Genomic DNA, 21,244 nt, shown 5'->3' on the forward strand with positions numbered 1-21,244 from the left:
GATCAATTTGAACTTTGCACAGTGCACTTAAGCACTCTTTTATAATTCCAGTATTTGGATCTATTTAGATTTCCACAGACTTATTTGCTTTAATATTTTTTTATCACTATATGAATGCACATTGTCACTTTATTATTTGGCTTTTAAGCACGTGTCTTTTTTATATATTTTTCATCATATATTTTATACATTATTATTACCACGGTGTAGAGGATATATTTTTACCAGTTCAAAGGCTTTTTGCTTATACCTTTGATAGCGCAGCGTTTTCAATGCAATTTTAGTACTTTTACTTGATTTATGAGACATGTTTACCGCTTGCAGCTGATTCAAAGAGGATTTATTGGTTTATTATTGTTAGTGGAGGCTCACAGTACGTTCTATATAATTTTAGCCTATGGGAACTGGCTTGTTAATTTTGCTAGTCCCCACTTGGCTGGCTTATATTCTAGTTATTGGCCTTAAAATGAGTATGGGGGCCCAGGTCCCATCCTGAGGGACATAGATCAATGTCACCAATTTGGACAACCCCAAAAACTAAACAAGGAGAAGTGCCTTTAAAAATGCAAAATTGCTTAAAAGCTTGCTTAAAAACTTTAGCATGTATCCAAAATGCTGCTCCAAAGATGTATGACTTTAGAGAAAACTTCGAAATCTACATTGCTGCTGCAAGATTTTAACCCAAAACAAAAAATAGCCTGCCCCCCCCCCCCATACATACAAGGCCATTTGCATCTGTTAAGGCTTAAAATGAGAACCCCCATGTGAAAAATACCACCCAAACTACCACACACTAACAATCCCCTAGCCAAACACACAGCAAGCCAGCTCATGAAAGGGGGGTGGGTGCTTGGGGGCAGGAGGGGCACCCCAAAAGTCAACCACCTTGTTCCCATATTCAGGGGGACAAGGGCCTCTTCCACACAACCCTAGGCTGGGGTTGTGGGGAGCTGCAGACAGGGGGCTTTACAGAATGTGGAAAGCCCCTTTAAACTAGTCGGTACAAGGTGCTTTGTGGTTGGTATTGGAGGGGTTGGGCAATTGCTCTTTTCGCCCCTTTCCTAGCTGGCCCTGTTCTGGAAAAAGATGTGGTTTAGATTGGTGAAGGCAGCTAACAGCCTTTTGAGAATGGAGTGGAGTGTGGAGTTCCCCTTTAAAAGCAAAAGTTAGCCCATGGAAATCCAAGGGGTTAGAGGGGGGAGACAAGAGCATTGGAGAATGGAATGTGGAGTTTCCCTTTAAAAGCAAAAGCTAACCCAAGGAAATCATATGCATTAGAGGGGGAGGTTAAATGCCCTTTTAGGAGGAGCTAGAGGAGCGAGAGTCTTTTCACATAATTTTAACAAGGTGCATATCACATGTTGGCAACGTAACATGCTAACATGACCTGTGTGCAAATCTCCTTAAAAAATACATAAAGGTGAACCAGCGTAAAAAAAATGTTGTCAAGTTTAGAGGTGCGCCCATTCAACCCATGCAATTGCATGTGCGTTGCTTAACATTTACTACGATTTTGGCAGCGCAGTGAACAAACTCATGTGAAAGAGTTGATCTTACGCTTACATTGATCTCACGCAGTTCTAAACGTACTTGCAGGTACAGCAGGCTTTCTCTGAAAAAGTTACTTTCTCATTCTATTTTGGGCATATTTGTTACTTGGGCAGTTGTTACTAAACTTCCTCACATCACCCCATAATATTGGCACCTCCATCTTCTGTCAATATTGAATTAGAGATGCCATGCGCTATGTCCATAGTGACGCACAGATTGCATTCTCCTGTGCGCCTAGATCGCTATAGTAAATGGGGGATTCGCGCTCTGTTACCGGTGCACCATTTCGTAAATATGGAAATGTGCGTTGCGCCTCGTAAATCACCCCCCATGTATCACATCATTTATGTTCACTACCTACTCCAAGAGAGCTGTAGTTTCTTTCACCAGTGCGCTTGTCTGAGCTGCTGAGATCATCGCACTTGTGTACTCTCAATTCCTATATTACTGCTCTTGAATGCCCTGCATTCTCCTTGTCAGCCTGCTCCCTTTGTGCACTAGTCAACTTTGTGAATCCTGAACCTCACTGACTTTCATCCTCTGTATGCCAATGAATCCTGAATTCCAATGCTGCAAGATAATTTTATTACTGTTCCCATGATCCGAATGCTTACCCTCCAGCTCCTGCACATCCCAGTAACCCCTTGATTTTGGAGAATCTGGTTAGCAGTAGCCTGCACTGATGTGTTTGAGAGTCCCAACCTGGCTGTTGTTCTGCAGCAAACTTCATCACCCCTTGTGGAGTGCAGGCATCCTGATCCCGCTGGTGTCAGCCTGTTTTATCTCAGACCCTGGAAATCCTAAATACCCCGAAGCTTCTGCTCTACTCCATGGACTTGTTCCCCTGACCATGACTTGGCTCAGAAGTTGTTGATCAGGGAGGCCAGGTGAGTTTGCTGAAACGCTAGAGTGAGGATCTTAAAGTGGATGTAAACCCTCTCCTATACCCAGTGAAGTGAACAGCCACAGATGATACACAGGGATGAAACAAATCTCCCTACATAAGTTTTACATGTATATCTGCTGTCTTCAGCTTTATATATGCTTTAGAAAGTTCAGATCATGTTAGGAGATTTTCTCTTACTGTTCAGCATTGCAGTGAAGCCTGGGCATACAGCCAAGACAGCAGAATGGAGGAAAGGCACACACCCCCTCTCCTCATAGGTAGAGACTTTCAGAGCTGTTGGTTCAATTTTTAAGCTCTGTGTTAATCTATTTATAGCATCCTCCCCAACACAAAATTCAGGCTGCTTTTATCTCAGTTGACGGAAAACTTGTCAGAAGTTATCAGGCTGATAACAGAAGAACGGAGCAGGAGACAGCTACGGGTTATATTGCTTTGGAGAGAGATAAGAAAACACTGCAGATATATGTGCCTAGCTCAAATTTAATGAATCAAGTTTATATCCACTCTAAAGCTGTATAAATCATACAGATTAAATACAATATCACAACTCCGTACATTATAGTTTCTTTTTAAAATATTCTAATACCAATTCTCAAAACCCCATAATAATTCTGTAAATATGATATTTTATAGAGGGGTCAGTACAGGCACAGAATATACTATGATTAAACGTTTGTGGACACTGGACCATTACACCTATATTAGCTTGTGGGACATCCCATCCCAAGACCATGGTATTTAAAATGACTTTTTTGAGGCTTTCTACAAGCATTTGGAGTGTTTCTCTGGGAATTTGTACCCATTCAGCCAAAAAAGCTTAGTGGATTCAGGTACCTTAGCTGGACCAGAAGAATTGGTTGGCAGCTGGGGTTTCAATTCATCTCAAAGGTGTTCTGTAGGGTTGAGGTCAGGTCTCTGTGCAGGTCACTCGAGTTTCTGCACACCAGACTTATCAAACCATGCCTTTATGGAACTGGCTTTGTATACATGGGCACAGTCATGCTGGAACTGAAAATGTTTTCCTCAGACTACAAAGTTGATAGCACGCAATTATCTTACTCAATGTTTCTCAACCTTTTCTCTTTTGCAGCACCCTTCAAAAGTATGCAAAATCTTTCAGTCTAAAATGTACAAAAAACCTCAATGGGAGATTTGAACCTGGGACAATGCACTCAACCACCTTGATGTTTCTCAACCTTTTTTCTTTTGCAGTACCCTTCAAAAGTATGCAAAATCTTTCAGTATAAAATGTACAAAAAACCTCAATGGGAAATCTGAACCTGGGACAATGCACTCAACCACCTTGATGAAATTACTTTCAGAAACCCCCCTTCACATCAGAGCCCCCCCCCCCCTATTACATTAGTGGTCCCCATCACGTCAGATGTCTCCCATAACATCAGAGCCCCTTCATGTCAGAGTCCACCCTTCGCATAAGAGGCCCCCTATCACATCAGCGTCCCTTATACATTAGAGGTCCCCTATACATGAGTCGTCCCCATCCCGACACACGCACAGTCCCCTTTTAATCAGAGCCGTTCCTTTAGGCTCTAATAGCATGGCAGAGGTTGGGAGGTGGAAAAGGTCTGGAAGAGGCACATTTCCATCTTCTCTTGAATGCTGGGGCTACTCTGCATGCTGCCTTCTCTGGATCACAGTCATGCATTGCCGTGGTGCAATCCAGTCAGCCACAATTACCATAGCAATGAATGACACCATTTAGTTGATTAACTAAAAGTGGAGAGTTCAGATTCTGGTGCAGCTCTACACAGAAACCAATCAGCTTCTAGCTTTAGCTTGTTCAGTTAAGCGTTAAAAAAAAAAAATACCTGGAAGCTGATTGGTTTCTGTGCAGAGCTGCACCAGATTTTGCATTCTCCAGTTTTGGTAAATCAACCCCCATGCATCCTGCACCTAGAGCATCTTTGGCTGTTATGATGCTGACAACCGTCCCACCTGCACCATGTTAACTGGTGAGGCTGATCAAGGGCAAAATGAGTCCCATGCTTGCAGCATCCTGGGGGAACCCAGGTGGCACCCTGGTTGAGAAACATTGGTATACCATGTCTTTGTATACTGTAGCACTACCAGTACCCTTCACTGGAAACACCCGAACTCAATAATCTGGAGAGGTGTCCATGTATTTTTGGTATTTTTGGCCATATAGTAGGAAGGATCTGAGGTCTTCTGTATGCAGTCAAAGAACATGTAGTACTCTAATTAGCTTCAGTCTAGCAGATTAATAGATTCATTACTATCAGATAGATTGCATATATCACTGTAATTTACCCTCTAATTTGGCTTCCTTATATTACCACACACATTATGCTCTCTAGGCATTTAGACACTTTCTAATATAGTCAGGTTTTGTTACTTCATATGTCCTGGTAAATTGGAGAATAAATATTGAGAAACAGGGCACAACCATCTATATCCTACAGGGAGAGGCAGGTTCAGCGATATCTGGGAAATAAACTGCTGGAGATATGCAGATTAGCTCATTGTGGAGCAGAAATTGCACTCTGCCTCTCTCCTTCGGGAACTGAGTATTTCTCCGGGCAATCTGTTAAAGCGCAGCACACTGAATCATTTAAAAATTCCACCTTCTCCTGAGGTGTCCTTTTTACACTGGGAAAGCGCTGACTCCAGGGGGACAAACGGGCATCTGCAATCCTGGGAATCGCTCACAGTAGATCTCAACCCCCATGTTGAGGTCCGATTCAGATTTATAAGCCTTATAGCCCAGGACTACAGTGGTATAGTGAAAAATGTTGTGTTGACAATAAATAAATATATAATAATACTTTAAAGCTGAAACCCAGGGAGATATAACAGACATAAGTGTAATTGAGTCCTGTGTTTATCATTATATCAAGAGGGACTTCACCCAGGTTCTAATAAAGTAAATGTCAGCAGATGCAAGTACTATAGCTGCTGCCTTTTATAAAACACATACTAACCTGTCCAAAAAGGCCAGCGTTGCCTTCCTACAAACCGGACATAACACCCATTGAGCATGTTTGGGATGCTCTGGATCGGCGTATACGACGGCATGTTCCAGTTCCTGCCAAAATCCAGCAACTTCGCACAGCCATTGAAGAGGATTGGACCAACATTCCATAGGCCACAATCAACAACCTGATCAACTCTATGCGAAGGAGATGTGATGAACTGCTTGAGGCAAATGGTGGTCACACCAGATACTAACTGGATTTCAGACCCCCCTAAACCCCCCAATACAGTAAAACAGCACATTTTAGAGTGGCCTTTTATTGTGGCCAGCCTAAGGCACACCTGTGCAATAATCATGCTTTCTAATCAGCATCTTGATATGCCACACCTGTGAGGGGAATGGATTATCTCAGCAGAGAAGTGCTCACTAATACAGATTGAGACAGATTTGTGAACAATATTTGACAGAAATAGGCCTTTTGTGTACATAGAAAAAGTCATAGATCTTTGAGTTCAGCTCATGATAATTAGGGGCAAACACAAAATTGTTGCGTTTATAATTTTGCTCAGTGTATTTGATCTCAGTGTTTAGCTGTTTTCCTGAAGCTGAGCTTTAAAGCCTGCTCTAGTGTGACATTCAAATCTTAGGTCATTGCTGGGGCACAGAATAGCTTTTACCTACATTTTATGAATGAGGCCAAGCAAGGCCACAATGCTTGCAAGTGAAAATTTTCCCAGTCAAATGAAAAAGAATATATGAGCCATATTCTTTAAAGGTGAAAGTGATTGTAAAATCTTGTTTCTTTTTTTTTACTTAAAAAAATAACAAACATGTTATACTTTCCTGCTCTGTGTAGTGGTTTTGCACAGACTGGCCCTGATCCTCTTCTTCTCGGGTCCCTCTTCGTCTCTCCTGGCCCCTCCCTTCTTTTGTGTGCCCCCACAGCAAGCAGCTTGCTATGGGGGAACACGAGCCAAGCCACGGCTCCCTGTGTCCATTCAGACACCTTCCTCACCTCATTCTCACCTAATTGGCTAACTGACTTTGACAGCAGTGGGAGACACTCCTGCAACATCACTGGATCTAGATGGACCCCAGGTAGGTATTAGGGGGCTGAGTGGGGCTGCTGCACAGAGAAAGTTTTTTTTTCTCCTAAAGCAATGCATTAGGATAAAAAAACCTTCTGCCTTTTACAACCATGTTAATGCTTAAAGTGGATGTAAACTCCCCAAAAAAATTTTTAATTAAGGCTTGCGCCTTGTACAGTATAGGATTTCATGTCATCTGTGCCTGGTCTTGCCACGAAGAATTATCCAGCTCTGAGCAGTCCTTTTATCTTTTTTTCAGTGAGATAAAAACAGACAGACAGAGAAATAAGAGTCCATTTCTCCCCCTTGCTGTGAGTGACAGGTGATTTACATATCTATGCGCGAGCCTGAGAGAGACATTCTGTGTACTTCAGATCTCCTCCTCCTTTCTTCTCCATCTCTCCCAGGATTGGCTGCTCCACACCTCAGCATGATTGGGCATGCTGAAGTTATGTGGTGACCTTTCTGGGTTTTGACTGGATGTTAGAGATCATAGCAGAAGTTGAGTGTAAGAAATACACAGGAGAAAATGCATATAGACAAGGGGAGGGTAGAGGTAGGCGGGGAGTCTACTGACATCACGACTCCACCCACCGAGCTACAAACAACAGACCCACCCACAGAATCTGCAGTTTTTCGGGTCACATAACAGACAGAAGAGAGACATTTGACAGGTAAAGATACATGCAGGAGGCATGTATATCCTTATGGATAATCCCTATGGCAGTAGTTTAGAAAGGATGAGAGTGGTTTTACATCCACTTTAACTCAAGAAAAACTGCTAAATTCTTAATTGGCTTAGGTCATTGACCTTACTTTTCTCCACTGCGTTTAAGAAATACAGCTTGGTCACCAACTTGCCTTAGAGCCCTTTCACACTGAGCCGCCCCGGGCATTGGCGGCGCTCTACCGTTGTTTTTGCGGCGCTATTCGGCCGCTAGCGGGGAGCTTTTAACCCCCGCTAGTGGCCGAAAAGGGTTAAAACCGTCCGGTTCGGTGGCGCTGCCCATTGATTTCAATGGGCAGGGGCGCTCTAGGAGCGGTGAGTTCATGGCTCCTAATGCACTCCAAAGAAGCTGCTGGCAGGACTTTTTCTGACGCCCTGCCAGCGCACCACTCCAGTGTGGAAGCCCTCGGGCTTTCACACTGGAGTGAATGGAGTCGTTGTTTCAGGGCGCTCTGCGGGCGCTATTTTTAACGCTATAGCACCTGCAAAGTGCCTCAGTGTGAAAGGGGTCTTAAGACTTCTGACTTGACAGGATGGGCTCATGCACAGGGGTATAATTAAAATACTCACATATACCCTGGATATATGACTACCAGAATTTGGTAGAAACAGACAATGTAAAAAACACATGTAATGATGCATAAAGTATGCACATTTAGACACATAAATGTCTGTACAGCATCTTAAGGCATGTAATTCTTCATCCACTCCACTTTTTCCATCGGAATACATTAACGTGCGTATAGGCATAAAGTACGCTAAAAAAATATCTCCAAAGCAGGATTGTTTTTATGTTGCTGAACTCCGCTCTAAATTACAGAGCTAAACACCACTGTGTGCATGGACATGTTTTACTGCATTTGGCGTTTTTGGGAGGTGTCTGTTGTCTTGCAGGAGAAACCGGCAGAAACGCAAGTACTGCATTTTTGATGTGTTTCCTCTGCATTTCCATTGAAGTCTATGCAACCAAAAACGCAACCTGCTGCGGGAAAAAAAAAGTCCTTGACCCTTTCCAAAAAACGCACACTGGTGGAAAACGCACAGATGTGAATGTGACCCATAGGAACCCAGGTTAAATGGACTGTAGTGCGTTTCTGCAAAACTGAAAACACACCGAAAAATACATAGGTGTGAACCAGGCCTGACTAAAACTGATGCACACAGAATCTGGTGCAGCTCTGCATGGAAACCAATCGGCTTTTAGATTTTATTGCCAAAACTCAATTTTTTCCCCTGCTGTAGCAAATTGGATCATGCTTTGTTTGGGGTTTTTTGCCTTCCTCTGTATCAACTGTGGGTGAAGGATTGTGTATATGGGATTGTATTTTTTTTTTTTTTTTTGGTTGAACTAGATGGACTTGTGTCTTTTTTCAACCTGACTATATATATTTATCTTTAATATCTGTCTGAAATTGAGCTTTACAGTATCATTAAGGCCCCATTCACACTAAGCATTTCTCCTGTGTCTGCCGTTGCACTGCAATTCACAACATGGGAAATCACAATATTCTTAATGGTGTCCATTAATATCAATGCAACATGGTGCAGTGCGATTTTTGAAAGTTGCAGGTGCTTCTTTTGGTGCATTTTGGGTTCCATGGACATTAATAGGAGTGCATGAAAAATGCATGTACATGTGTTTATGGTGCATTTTTGGCAAGAAAACATAAAATAAATTGTGTAAAAATGCACTGAAAAACACATGATTACGCAGCAGCACTCATTTTTAACCTAGGATAAGTCTGCATTCATGCCTGACCAGAGCTACCTCTTTTGCTGCAAAGTCTTCATATGCCGTGGCGTTGCGGTGCAGCAGAAATCCCTGTTGTCACGGTGACTGGGCAGTACTTATACTGAATAGGGATGCCCCACGACTGCCTGCAATGCTCGCAGTTAGGGTGCTACTGCAGTGTTCAAGAGGTTGCAGCAGGCAGTGAAGAGGTGATATGCCTTCTCGCCGCCTGTCAAATGCCCTCTGAAGAACGATCTGAAATGCAGATGACTTTTCAGAGAGCAACAGTAATATAAACTAGCCCAGAGCCCACAGCTTTGTAGCTTTCTGTGTTGCCAGCCTGCTGTTGGCAGTATGGACGTGTATCAACAGATTATTGAAGTACACTACCGCTCTTCTCTCCTAAACTGGCTGAACATCTTAGGGTTTACATTGAAGTCAATGGCCCTCAAGTCTGAAAAAAAATCATACCAAAGTACTGCAGGAACTACTTTAAAGTCGCTGTGACTTTAAGTTGCACAGATATGAACGGTACTCATTGGAAAACATGGGGTGCCATTTTGGGGTCCAAAGTCGCATGGCAAGTTGCACAAGTGTGAATGGGGTCTAATTCTTTGGCATGCACTACCTGAAATTATGTTAGATTGATAGTGCAGCGCGCACTAGAACCTGAGTGTCTTGCATTAAATGTGCCTCATCCTCTAGCACCCAGTGCCTGAAAACATGTTAGGTTGACATTAGACATGTGCACTGAAAAAAAATGTATTCGTTTTCGTTTCATATGTTTTTTTACTTTTTTCAGATATTCAGAAATTTGAAAATTCGGAATTCGGAAATCTGAAAATTCGGATTTTAAAATTTCAGAATTTTCAGATTTCAAATTTTCAAATTCCGAATTTTCAGATTTTCAGAACTCGAAAATTCGGAAATTCAAAAATTCGAAAATCTGAAAAAAAAGAAAGCTATTGTTTTGAATTTTACTGATTTTCTTTCTTTTTTTTCAGATTTACGAATTTTTGAATTTTCGAATTCTGAAAATCCGGAAATTCGGAATTTGGAAATTCGAAAATCCAAAAGTTCAAAAATCGGAAAAAAAAGAAAGATAATCAGTAAAATTCGAAATAATAACTAACTATTAAATTTATAGCTATTGGAATTTCCTTTCAAATTTGGCTGTTTGTGAACATAACGAATACGAATTTATCTGAAGTTACGAATTATCCAAAATAACGAATGCCGCATCTAAACAAATGGAATGGAACAAATTGATAAATAATAATAATAAAAAGGTTTTATTATTATTATTGTTATTTATTATTATTAGATCGTTATATGCGGCATTCGTTATTTCAGATAATTCGTAACTTCTAATAAATTCGTACTCGTTACGTTCACAAACAGCCAAATTTGAAAGGAAATTCCAATACCTATAATGTAATGCCGCGTACACATGGCCGGACTTCCCGACAGAAAAAGTCCGATGGGAGCTTTTGGTCGGACATTCCGACCGTGTGTATGCCCCATCTGACTTTTTCTGTTGGCATTTCCGACGGACTCAGATATAGAACATGTTCTAAAGCTTTCCGTCGGAAATGCCGAGTTTAGCAACTCCGCTTGTGTGTATGCAGCATAATAGTTAGTTATTATTTCGAATTTTACTGTGTTTTTTTTTCTTTTTTTCAGATTTTCAAATTTTCACATTTTTGAATTCCGAAAATCCGGAAATTCGAAATTCGAAAATTTGAAAATTTGGAAATTCGTGATTTCGGATATTCGGAACTAATTGCACGTGTCTAGTTGACATCACAACACAGTGCGGTACAATCTGAGTGTCTCACACTGAACCAGTTTCCATTCTATCTATTTTGTTTTCTGTAGTTAGTATTGTGTTACAGTAATATGAAGATAGATTTCAGATACTCTATCAGAAATGCACTTGAAGTTTCTTTGCTAGAACAGTTATGAAATATGTGTTTTATTTGTTATTTTTCAGTCCTGGTGCCAACAAGGAAGCGGCCTCTACTGGGGATTATCAGGGACCAAAGCGAAAGCTGTACAGTGCTCTTCCTGGAAGGCATTTTGTTGTGGTGAAACCGTATCAACCTCAAGTAGAAGGCGAGATTCCCCTTTACAAGGGGGACCGGATAAGAGGTATGTTTCCACTAGACACATCATATGCGTCATGTCAGGGAGATTTCCCTTCACCCCCAGTCCTGGAGACACAACAGAAAGTTAGAAGATATCTGCTAAGTGAGGGGAATTCCTCTCTATAACAGTTAGCACTGGAACAGGCGTCCCCATTGGAAGATATACCATCTTCTCTTTTTCTGGTGAAAGCTGTAATATTTTGAGTCTTTTATTACTTTACACCTCTGTGACAGTGAGGACATATTATTAAAAACTTGACTTGTTCTAACCCTTCCCACTTTATGTGAAACTGAAAACAAAAAAGGTTTTTGGACATGCATACACACTAACTTTAAAGGAAAATTTAATATTAAATAGAGTAGAATATTAAAGGACAACTTTTCTTGGAAACAAAAAAATTGCTTACAATCCATTTTATAATTTATTATTTTAAACCGATTGATCACCAGAACAATTTTCACTTTTCAGCTATGGGTCCTCTGATTTCCTCCTATGTTCCAAAGATGTACTAATAGGTTCATTGGCTTCTGTCTAAATTGGCTCCTTGAAGGCAAGGACTGATATGAATGTACAATATGTAAAGCGCTGCGTAAATTGTTGGCATTATATAAACACTTGTAATGAATAAATAACTTAATACCTATGATGTGTGAGGCATATATTGTTTTTTTGTCTTTATTTTTTTACCAAAAACTGGGATTTTTTTTTAAGATCTTTTATTTAAAAGCGAAGTATGGATTTCCTTTTTTAGCTTCATCCTATTCCCTGTGAGCTGCTAATACATGCAAATCTGTCCAGCCGTCTGAGAAGTACACCCTTCCTGTGGGAGGGGCTACAGTCTTCTCTGGATTCTTATGCCGACAATGTTGTCGGGATAGAAAATCCTTTTCTTCTCCTTTGTTTGATGTTGGCTGTGGGCTGTCTGCTCTCCTTCTCCCTCCTCTCACACAGCATAGAGCTCAGATGGATTCTCCTACAGACAGCCTCCATCTGCACACTGTGTAGCTGCCTGCTATGCTGCAGTTCTGGCCTGTAAAGTCCCCAGATAAAAACAGCTGTGCAGCTACACAGTGTGCAGACAGAGGCTGCCTTTAAGGGAATCAATCTAAGCTGTGCTAGGGAAGAGGAGATGTGCTGCCTGTGCTCAGTACTGTGCACAGTACGGGGATGTGAGACGGAGCCCAATGGGCACAGCTTTCATGAAGGATAGGGGGGAGCACAGCCCTCCCCAACACCTCCCCCTAAATCTAGCCATGTCTATACCACTTATGTACTTTCCACTATGCACAGGTATAGCACAGTGCCTAAACTTGTTTACCTGTTCAGTAGCCATGGCCATATCTTATAATGGAGGAAGGACAGAAAGAGGGGTGGATTGCTGAAGTTTTAACCGCCCCCACTGAACCTTCAAACAGCAAATGGACCGTTACAGGAACCTAAATGATATATGAAGTCCCCCTGCTGGAAAAACAAAAGGAGGGACCGTTTTCTTGGCAGCCCTGACTCCCCACAAGTCCGCAAATAGTAGGCTTTAGCCTGGAACGTTACAGGTCGGTTTACTTTACTGTACTTATCCTCGTATGACCTTGGTTCTCTTCTTCCTGGAGCATACCCCCCCTCCTTTTCTTTTTACTCCCTCCATTTTTTATTTCTCTTGATTTTTACCTTTGCTCGTATTCTTTTTTAAATACTGTATTTATCCACAAAAAACATATTTTTTTTTATGGGTTTAGTCCTCCGTGGCAGGCAGGCAGCCAGCTCGGGTGTCTTGGATTGTAATGTGAAGGCCCGCTTTTACTCTACCTGGTGAATTTCTATCGTTGTGGGCCTCCCTGTTACCGCAGGTCATTAATCCCCTCGTCTCCGTCTGTTTGACTATACATGCTGACCTTTCTTTGATCTCTCAGCTGTGTCTGAGTTGCCTTATTTTTTATATTGACTAAATGATTTGAACTGTTAGGCCTATGTCTTTCGATAACTAAAGAATAAAAAAAAGAAAGTTATAGCTTCATCCCTATCCCATACGTCAGCCTATCCCATACTTCCCCTTTAATATCCTATATATTTTAACCCATTGGCAGCGGCCGTACGCAAATATGCGGCCTCTCGGCTCCTGGTCCTTAGCGCAGAGGGGCCACATATTTGCATGAATTGCTGTCAACACAGGTGTGTGTTTTTGGACCACGTGACCGCCATGACAGCCAATCACGTGATCTTAAGCCGTGCCCCACCATCTGGCATCATAAACCTCTTAAAGGACCGGGAGGCGCTGGTGCTAAGCGGTTAAAGACAAAAAAGTTTAAACAAAAATACTGCTTGACCAGTGATATTTTCAAAATAACAAGCACTTATTACTACAATTTGACCGGTATTTTTTTTACCCCAAATATTTTTCTAAATTACATTAAAGCTACATTAAGCTTTTTTTAATCATTTACACAACAAAAACTAAGGAATAAAGTGAAAGAAATGCAAATTTCATATGAACCGTAATAATTTAAAAAACATTTAGAACAAAAGCTAAAGAAAGGCAGGGAGATGAAAGAGTAAATTGGGGATAATTAATTGTAAGAAGGTGTTAAAAAAAAAGTTTCCGGTCACCAATTTTATACTTTTTGGGGTTTTTTTTTTTTTTTTTTTTAAAGGATCCTGTCAGGTTACCAAAAAATCAAAAACGCTCTTTGCAATAGGAGAATCTTCTGCACTCAGCCCCCCAGGAGCATTTTTCTCCTACCTTCAACTACATCCAGCACTGCAGCCTCTGGAAGACTCTCAACAGTCAACACTTCCAGATTGTTGGATGTTTGGGTCCCCCACCTTGTGCCATGGTTCTTTCCTCACCCCTGCGTCAGTATCCTGCATCAGTACAGTACACAGCAATGACGTAAGGGATTGATGATGGGGCCATAGCAGGGAGACACAGCCATCTGACACCCAGCCAGCAATTCATAGTGTCATTACCGCTTTTTCAGCGCTTTTCGGCCGCTAGCGGGGCACTTTTAACCCTTGCTAATGGCTGAACAAAGGGTTTAAAGCACCTGCAAAGTGCCACTTTGCCGTCGCTGCCCATTGATTTTGATGGGCAGGGGCGCTGTAGGAGCGGTGTATACACCGCTCCTACAGCGCCTCAAAGATGCTGCTCGCAGGACTTTTTTGAGCATCCTGCCAGCGCACAGCTCCAGTGTGAGAGTACTCTTTCACACTGGAGTGAGAGGAGAGGCGCTTTAAAGGCGCTATTTTTAGCGCTATAGCGCCTGTAAAGCGCCTCAGTGTGAAAGTAGCCTAATATTTCACACTCTTTATCAAATCCCTTCCATAAATCTCCTTTTTCATCTCATCATGATTCTAAAAGAGAAGGGAGGGAGAAGGGGAAAGGGAAGGCCTCTCCCTCGAAGCATGTTTTCTGTATTTTAATGCTGTTAACTAATAAACTTTAAAAAGACCTCTAAGCGATAAGAACCTTTGTACTAGCTGCCCCCCAATATCCACCTCACAGCTTATTATTTGCCGAAGGCTCTTTTTTGTTGTGATCAAAGAAGTAGCATTCTAAGACCAGAACAAAGTCCTTCCACACTATTCCTTCATTACGGATCAGCTAATCTGAAGGAAGGTGCATTCCGTTGTATATCCATCAAAACTAAGCCTCACTTATATTGGTCCAGCGCTATCACACGCACATTGGACATCTGACGCTCCTGGAAGTGTTGAGTGCCGAAGAGTCTTGAAGTATGGGGTTAGGAAAAAAAAACATTTTTACTGACCTAGGAGGATGCAGCATCTGTCCCCCGCCAGCTCTGTAGTGAGAAATGAGCGATCAAACACAGCTGAACGTGCAGTTCTCTCCTCTGCTCTAAGCAGAGAGCTGTGACTGTCAGTCACCGCCTCTCTGCTCTGTCTTTTCAGCGCTTACTGGAACGCTGGCCTGCAGAGGGAGGCGGGGGGGGGCAGCTGGCTCAGTCTCCCAGTGGCTCACTGAGAGGCTGAGCCAGCTGCCGCTCCAAGCACCTGGGTGGATCCCAACTGTAAAGTCGGGATCCATCCAGAGCCTGGAATGGCTAAGTGTTGTTAGCCGCAGAAGTAACTGCACTCCTGTGATCCTTACGAGAAGTACAGCCAAAATAGCTTTGGCCTTATTTCTCCTTTTAAGCTGACTGTAGATGATCAAAATTTGCCTGTTTCAGTAGGGACCAGCTACATTTCGATCTAAGTGTGGCTATCCCTATTCAACAGAAGTTGATAGTTAAATTGACTTCTGTCAAACAGACAAGCTGGAAAACCTTTGTTGATCAACGGCTGCAGATGCTGATCAGTGTATTCTGACAGCGGAAAGTCTCTGCTGTCAGAATACAATGTCCTGGCAGGGGGATTCCTTCATTCACTTTGCTTGCATAGATGGACGCTGAACAAAAAAAAAAAAAAAGGAGCCATCTATGGACAATGTTACAGAGGCTGCAGTGCTGGAATAAGTGGAAGGCAGGAGACACAGGACGAGGTCAGAGAGGTTAGTATGAGTTCTTCTATTGCAGAGACCTTTGATCTTGACTTTTTTTCCTTTGATTCTTTGATGGCTTACTAAGCAAATAATAGTCATTCACCGAGAACCTGATCCCATACACAAGAGCATTTGCTTCTGTGTTTGCCAGCACAGCTCGTTCCTCTATAGGCTGTCATATAGCCGCTCCCGCTATAGAGAACAGAGCTGTCTGTCATGTGTAATGAGCGGTTTGGAAAGGAAATGAGAAAAGATGAGGCTCGATGTTATTTTTGAGCAGATGGCTTTGGCAGATTAGGCCTTGATTAATGAAATGAAGTGTACTGTTTGATTAGAAGCCCATCAGTCATATTGTGAAATGCTGGAATCTCAGAAATGTCACCCATATCAGAAGGCCAAGGAAAGGCTATTCTGGCACTGCTGTTTCCCTACCTGGAAATTGGCAGTGCACATTGGACTTCTGCTTATTGATATCATTGGGGGCCGTTATGAAAACTGTTGCATAGAAAAGAATTACACTAATAGCTGCCATACAGATTAAATCTACTGAAAGCAAGTGTGACAATCCCTGTTAAAGCCCTAATGTTTTATTTTCTTTATTGTGATATATTTGTTGCGTATTTAAGACTAAATTGGTCTTTTTTTGAGTTTTCCTGTAACAAAAATGTATCGTTCTGAAATTGTATTTATATTTATAAAAAGTTATAAAATATGAGTGTATATGAGGTATACACATGGAAAAGGTCCTTCTATCATTTTACAATTGAGTGTAACATATTAAAAATCCTGCTCCTGTATGTAGTTTTTTATTTTTTTTTCATTCAAATATGTGAACATGCAGAAAATAAGAATCACACAAGTGTGTGTCAACCTAATCAATAAAGTCTCGTATAAGGTTAAAGTGGAAGTTCAGCCAAACTTGCTCTCTGTCACATTCTAAACCTAATCTATCTAACCCTGTAAAGCAAAAATTGTTATACTTGCCTATTCTGCCGCCAATTCGATCCGATCCCAGCATCAGCTGTCAGCAGCAGGTTCAGTGTGGGGGTGGGTGCAGGAGAGGCAGCCAACAACGGAAGCCCCATGGTATCTCTATGGGTGACATCACTTTCCAGCCATTTCACAGCTGTTGTCGGTCCTCTCCTGCACACAGCTTCTGCCGCTGGAAACCAGACCGGAACGGCTGCAGAATTAGTAAGTACAGTGGTTTTTGCTTTACAGGGTTAGATAGATTAGGTTTAGAATGTGTCAGAAAGCAGGTTTAGAGATGGTTTTTGCTTGGACTTGCACTTTAATATATGTAAATGTAATTTCAGACCTCATTTTCAATATCTTAAAATTTGCGTTTTTTCCCCAAAATAATACCTGTTGATCCTGCCGTGAAGGTCCTTCTTCAGACACTTCCTGTTATAGGGTGACAGCACAATGTTCCTGTTTCCTAATTGTGCTTCTGTGTTGTCATGCTGCTTCCAACAGAGACAAGCAGCCGTTTCAACAACATTATCAGGGAAACCGCCATGGGAAATGCTATGCAGCCATTGGTGGATTTACAAAAGGGAAAAACATTGTTCACTTTGAAAGGGAATTTTCTCCAGAGCTTAGTGAATGAAGTTAAGCTCTGCTGACTTCCATCATCTAATCATGTGCAAGAAAAATGCTTTTTTTTCTTTTTTCTTTTTTCTTTTAAAATTTCCTTGCACTTTATTGGGTATTCTTTGCATAGTGAAATTTAACCACATTCACTAAGCTATGGGGAAAATTCCCTTGCGAAGTGAACAGCCTATTTTGCCTTTAGTAGATCATCCCTATGGTCTTTCATCATCCAGGTGTACAACGTAGGCTGTTTGTAGTCTACTACATGCAAATAGACTGTTCACTTTTCGAGGGAAGTTGAGCTTTCCAAGGCAATTTTCCCCAGATCTTAGTGAATGGGGGGAAGCTCTGCTAACTTCTATCATCCAATTATGAAAAAGCCGAGGAGATGGGAATCTCCAGCTACCATCTGATATGATGCTTTTCCAAAAAAGTCCAAGGCAGCCAGCAATTTAATCATGGCTGATATGGCATGGCTTCTCTGTGTTGAGGGTTCAAGGTACCCTATGAGTTGGGTATACAGCTCCATGATAAGTGGCTTGGACAACCAAAACTTCTGCAGGGTATACGCATCTGTGAATTTATCCAGCAATGTGCACTCTTAAAGCTGCTTTCCTTTAAAAGGACCACTTGAGATCTTATCCTACTCCTCCTCTTCTGCATTACTTTACATTCCAGAAGACTGGATTCCATGGGCTCCATCCTCTTTGTTATGGCTTCTGCCAGCCTCCAGAAACAACTCCTGGCTAAAATCTAGCTGACACCTGCTCAAGCTTGCACTTTTTTTTAATCACTGGGAGGTCTGACCATTGCCATAGTTATCGCAAGCTTGGACCAGTACCTAATTACCGTATTTATTTATTTCCTTCTGTGAACTGACTTTAAAGCGGAGTTCCACCCAAAAGTGGAACTTCCGCTCATTTGTCTCCTCTCCCCCTCCGGTGCCACAATTGGCACCTTTCCGGGGGGAGGGGGGACAGGATAGCTTGTCTTTGACAGGTATCCTGTTCCCACTTCCGGGAGTTCGGGACGCGGCCTGTGACATCACTGCGGGGCTCCCTCCTCCTCTCCCTGTAACCGGGCCAGTAGGAGAGAGGAGCGGGGCCTCACGCATACGCAGTAGGGTTCCCGGCGTGCAGCCATACGGCTACACTGCTGGGTACCCTTTCCCACAATGGCGGCGGCAGCACCCGACAGCTGTTGGAAACATCAGCTGCGGTGCCAACATTGCTGGACTCCAGGACAGGTAAGTGTCCTATTGTTAAAAGCCAGCAGCTGCAGTATGTATAGCTACTGGCTTTTAATTTTTTTTTTTTTTTTTTTGGGACGCGGCCTGTGACATCACATCACCGAACGCTTTAATGCCTTTTTATGCAATATTTTACAAGCGTTTTTGGTGTTTGTGCTAAATACCGCATATGAGCAATAGTGAATTTACATTTTCATTATTGCATGCCTTAAGTGGTCACGTGACCATCATAACACATGCAATAACCTTTAGTGAATTGTGCCCTTAGTGTTATATATTAAAGTAAAGTCTTAATTACCCTTACCCTTAGTTTATTATAGCTCCACAGTTGTCACCCTCAGAAAAGAAATTTCAATTTGATTGCTCTTTTTTTGTCCCAGCAGAGCCTTTTCATACCCTAGAAATAACTTTGGAATGGTTGACCGATTTTTATACCCTGAAACTAGGGCTCTGCAGACATACCATCATGCATGCAAGTGTTGTATTACAAATGACACCTTTAAGTATCATGTAACTGTAAAACATACAGTAAAACCGTGGTTTGAGAGTAACATGGTTTGAGAGCGTTTTGAAGACAAGCAACATTTTTTAATACATTTTGACTTGATAACAAGCGATGTCTTGATATACATGTAGTGTCATGTCACAACTAAGTATAAAAAAGAAGAGAGGCACCCATAAGTGTAGCAATATGGTTACATTTAATGAAGGTACAACATTTAGCAACTCACATGGTTGATGAATAAAAGAGGCACATCTAAGTATGCAGGCATCTGGGGTAAAGCTGTCCATATAAATCATCCTCCACACCGCCATTGCTGTCATCCCTTTCACGCTATGCTCCATGAGCAGTTCAAGCCTCACTTTCGGTTCGCTCTACTGCAGGGTAGTCTTCTCGGTCACGATTGCAGATTGGCAGCGGTGAGAGCCGGCGGTGCGGGGGATGATCTATGTGGACATCTTTCCCCCGGATACCTGCATACTTAGATGTGCCTGTTATAATCATCAACCATGTGAGTTGCTAAATGTTGTACCTTCATTAAATGTAACCATATTGCTACATTTAGAGGTGCCTCTCTTCTCTTTTATACCCTGTAGCTCCTGATGGATTTTGCTTCTAATCCCCTTGTGGAGGCTTCTATTTGTGGATGGACATTTTATGGTTACACAACCTATCACATGATTGCTATAATCTTTTTATATGGACTATAAACTGAAGGACTTATGAATAAATGGTTGTGGAACGAATCATTTGAGTTTCCATTATTTCTTAAGGGGAAATTCCCTTTGATATACAAGTGCTTTGTATGTCAAGCATGTTCCTGGAACAAATTATGCTTGCAATCCAAGGTTTTACTGTATATTTGTCTGCCATCCATTCTGGGCAGTGTCATTTTATCTAATCTGTTCGGGTGTTGGTTGGTCTCCAAAAAATACACACGTGCTATAGTAGCTACACCGAGATGATGCAACTTTTTGTACGTTAGCTCCAACACAAAATTGCACCGTGAATGTGAATCCAGCATGATTTGATGAATAGCATTTAGAATAAATGGTTCATCAACCATCCTGCTGCAAAGAGAATCAGAAATTACACCATTGTTTGAATCAGAGGTTCTAGTGGAACTGATTGAAAAACTACTAAGCGTGCAAAGATAACGAATGTGATTAGCCCCTATGATTACCAAGTTCAGAGTCTGAGAATATGTCACAGTGCATTGTAAGCCTTTGCTGAAGTAAAATCGCACCCCTTTAGCAGTGTTGCGATCAGGGCTGCGTTAAGACACTGGTGGGCCCAGGACAAACATCTCTCAAACTGGAAGCTTTGGCCCAGCAATAGATGGTTCGAATCATGTGTGGGCAGGCTGAAAGTACAAAGATGATTGATCGATCAACTTGGGTACAATCAGCCTGCCGGATTCACTTGCGATTATTGCTAGCGGCTTCTGCAGCCGCTCACAATAATCACTGTCTTCTCCCGACAGGGACGTAAACCCATGATTGCAGGAAATAACTTTGCAACTTTTGCACCTCTATGGCCTGCCTTAGTGGCTGCTACAAGATGTGTGCACGTGTCTCTGAGTGCATGCATTTGTATGAAGAAGGCAAAATTCATTTCAACTTGGTGCCCTATTGCCATTTCAGAAATCAATAGAAATACTGCTTATACCCCTGAAAGGGAAACATTAAAGGAGATGTTTGGGGTTTAACCACTTCAATACCAGGCACTTCACCTTTCAGTGCTGTCGCAATTTGAATGACAATTGCGCGGTCATGCTACACTGTACCCAAACAAATTTTTTATCATTTTGTTCCCACAAATAGAGCTTTCTTTTGGTGGTATTTGATCACCTCTGCGGTTTTTATTTTTTGCGCAACAAATAAAAAAAGACCGAAAATTTTGAAAAAAAACAAGTTTTTCTTTGTTTCTGTTAAAACTTTTTGTAAATAAGTACGTTTTCTTCTTCAATGACGGGCACTGATATGGCTGCACTGACGGGCACTGATACGGCGGCACTGATGGGCACCGATGAGGTGGCACCAATGAGGTGGCACTGATGAGGTGGCACTGACAGGCACTGATGATGGGCACTGATAGGCGGCACTGATGGGCACTGATAGGTGGCATTGATGGGCACTGATAGGTGGCACTGGTATGCGGCACTGATGGGCACTCATAGGTGGCATTGATGGGCACTTGTAGGTGGCATTGATGGTTACTTATGGGTGGTACTGATAGTTGGCACAGATGGGCACTGATATATGGGCACTGATGGGCACGGATGGGCACTGACAGGTGGCAT

At 42.1% G+C, this 21,244-nt stretch overlaps 1 protein-coding gene across 10 annotated transcripts in view; it reads left to right on the top strand.

Moving 5' to 3' along the window:
* SHANK2 (SH3 and multiple ankyrin repeat domains 2) overlaps nt 1-21,244 on the top strand; it is a 951,897-nt gene that overhangs the window by 504,247 nt on the left and 426,406 nt on the right. For all 10 annotated transcript variants that reach the window (XM_073604227.1, XM_073604226.1, XM_073604228.1 and 7 more), the window contains one exon: nt 10,952-11,109. In XM_073604227.1, the coding sequence (XP_073460328.1) occupies nt 10,952-11,109 (158 nt within the window). The remainder of the gene's footprint in view (nt 1-10,951; nt 11,110-21,244) is intronic.

Source organism: Aquarana catesbeiana, linkage group LG11 (genome assembly GCF_042186555.1).
Source record: "Aquarana catesbeiana isolate 2022-GZ linkage group LG11, ASM4218655v1, whole genome shotgun sequence".
Taxonomy (NCBI): Eukaryota; Metazoa; Chordata; class Amphibia; order Anura; family Ranidae; genus Aquarana; species Aquarana catesbeiana.